The sequence below is a fragment of the Tarenaya hassleriana genome, unplaced genomic scaffold, assembly GCF_000463585.1.
Source record: "Tarenaya hassleriana unplaced genomic scaffold, ASM46358v1 Cleome18, whole genome shotgun sequence".
Lineage (NCBI taxonomy): Eukaryota > Viridiplantae > Streptophyta > Magnoliopsida > Brassicales > Cleomaceae > Tarenaya > Tarenaya hassleriana.
The window spans coordinates 198,472-201,418 of NW_010965216.1; the positions used below are offsets into that span (position 1 = coordinate 198,472).

At 39.3% G+C, this 2,947-nt stretch overlaps 1 protein-coding gene across 1 annotated transcript; it reads right to left on the bottom strand.

Moving 5' to 3' along the window:
• Positions 1-297: 297 nt before the first annotated feature.
• Positions 298-1,163, bottom strand: LOC104810567 (NAC domain-containing protein 86). Its single transcript, XM_010536915.1, is given in 4 exon segments — positions 298-408; positions 504-775; positions 1,027-1,124; positions 1,126-1,163. Coding segments are annotated over 4 exon segments (519 nt in total).
• Between the last annotated feature and the right edge of the window lie 1,784 nt (positions 1,164-2,947).

Genomic DNA, 2,947 nt, shown 5'->3' on the forward strand with positions numbered 1-2,947 from the left:
TCCGATCTGGGCCTAAATTGACACCCCTACTAACAGGTGCTGCTGAATAAAATACAAAGTTCAGACAATATTAATTCCATATATAAATCATTTTGAGTTATGTAATTCTATATTTTTTTAGCTACACTGCAAGATAAGAAAAACAGGTTCACGAAGGAATGCTTGTTATCAAGCGTAGAAAGTATAGAAGGTACCTGAAAGAGAAGAGAGGACAAATGAAAGGGAAATGGTGAGGAAGAGCCGTTGGCTTCGTCTGAAGATGACATATCTGATGGTAATTTGTGGTCATCTTCTGCTTCATTCACGCTCTTGTCGTCTCTTTGGAATATCCACTCTCTTAATTTGATCATCGATTCCAACATTCTCTTCTTTGTTTTTCTTGAACACCCGACACAACGCGTACGAATCCTGCCATCCAAACAATGTTATTAGCTTTCCTTGTTACCAGACGGCCGGGTATATATGCAAGTACTGTTATTTAACCACAAGACAACACACAAAACCTTTAAGGTAGAAGAAGAGGCAGGGTCAGTGAGACGGTATTCATGCATGACCCAATTAGTCCTAGTTCCATGTTGAGCCCTACCCCTATAATAAACCAATGTCTTCTTCATCCCCATCGCCCTCTTGTTCGAGTGTACCGCCCGGTCCTTGCCTGTCGCCTTCCAGTAACCGCCTCTGGTTGCCCGGTTCGTCCTTGACCCGTTTGGATACTTCTTATCCCTTGGGCTGTAAAAATACCATTCCATGTCGTTCCCCGGCAAAAATGACTTGTCTGCCCGTTATTTATCATCCATGTTAACCATGCATGAGTTTAACGGAATGCACACATGCAGTGTGTGTGTGTGCGCGCGTGTTTACATATATGATGATACCCTGCTCAGATACGTAGGGATCTTTTTCTTTTTCGTAATAAAAATTACTGGAGTCACTAAAAAAACTATAATATCTATTTAAACTCATTTCCCAAAAGTCAAGAATTGTGTCGCAATGAATATAATACGCATAGAAATCCATAACGAGTACCTGGTAAGTCCCATGGCTCGCACTTATAGAGATCAACTTCAGGGATGATTTCGAGCTCTATATCTCGGCCGTTGATTTTGCGGTCAAGATAGTAGGCGATGAAACCTGAAGCCAGGGGGGAGACTCATAGGCGCCATCTGTTAGAACGTGTGTGTCGTCCAGAAAGACGATGACTAATTAAGATGATGATGATAATAAATCAACAAGACGAGTAACAAATAGAAAGAGAAGAGTGTGTTCGGGCTTTATAGCTAGGAAAGGCAAATTAAAGATTATACATATATATAGGCAACTATTGAGGATGATCATGATAAGCATCGAGATTTGAACGGAATTACGTGGATGCCATTGGATTGGCATCTTGTGAGGTTATATTATTTTTGTCTTAGTTTGGCTGGCTTTTGGTCAGTGATCAGATTAAGGAACTGCGTACGCACATGATAGCGTATAATATATAGTGGCTATGAAACGTAGGGCTTTAGAAGATTCTGTGAGTCAGGTGAAGTGTGAGGCAGACGAAGTGCTTTTGTCACTAACAGAAAATCACACCAACTTTTGTCCAGTCCATCTGTGGTTTCATGCGTTTATATATATGTATATATATCACACTGAAAACTGCAAAACTCGGAATGGATTCATCTTCAAACTGCACCCACATGTTTATCTAAAAAACATACGAGCATTAATTTCTACGTATGATCTTGCAGGCTAGTGGGTCGTCTCGAATGGAAACATTAATAATCGCAACGGTGGTTACCAGATGAACGATTGGCTGCATCCAGTGCTTTGACTAATCTTCACCAAAAAGATGCTGCAGATCACAAGGTTTTCTCCTGTGGCCAAAAGACAGGCTGAGTGCACACGTTCCCGGGGAAATGTCATGCAAACTATGTATTATGTTTTTGAAACTCCATCAAAATTAGATGCAGATTAACTTCAACCATTTGAAATGCCGTCAACCAATCGCGATCGATCGTCTGTCAAAAAGAATATAAAACAACTCACAAGTAGACATGTAGGGACGTCTTTAATCTCTCTTTTGAGATCAATTATCCCCCAAAGGGCTAAAAAACAAAAGCTTTATGATTCAATAGTTTGGAGGAGACTTATACCAGCTGCTCCCACCCATTTTTCTTCTTCTTTTTATCTCCCTTGCATACAAAATACTATTTCCTTCTAATGCATATATTATACAATTAATGGAGGCATCCAATCCACTTTCCCTTTTCCTCAGTGTTGTGGCTCCTTAGTTCCTTTCCATACGGCTAAAGACATTCTTACCTCTTTAATCATCACTCCCACAAAATCTCTCTCATGTCACACATGGATTTGTCACCATTCCCACCTCATGCATTGACTTGTTCAAACTTGCTGTATTCCAACCAGACGTGTCAAAATTCTATATACGGAGATACAGTAAATCTGTAGGACCATGCCCGTGATCCAAGAAGGCTTCCCTATCTGCAGCCCAAGAATCGCGACACCTGCATTCTGTATTAATCAGACTGAGCATACGTTTTTACAAGGGTTTTTGTCTGGACGTTTAAGATTTAAACATACAAATTTAAAAAAAAAAAAGTTAAATATATATATATATATATGTATGAGATGCTTTGCTTTCTTTATCAACTGCCCTGCCGCTATTGTCTTCACAATTAATATTTGATCACAAATTGATTGTTCAAACAATGTGACTATACAGATACATTGGCATCAATTTGTATACTTTAATATTAAACTGTCTCTCTCATATACAAGTGCATGTGGATTGACCATAAAGAGTATGAAGTGTGGTAATTGATGAGTACGTTAACATGGAGGTCTAAAGCCATGCAACCTTTCACACGATCTGTGGGGAAACGAATAACGCAAAAAAAAAACATGTGGTATATGTGTAACTATATATGGGAAATGGTTCAAC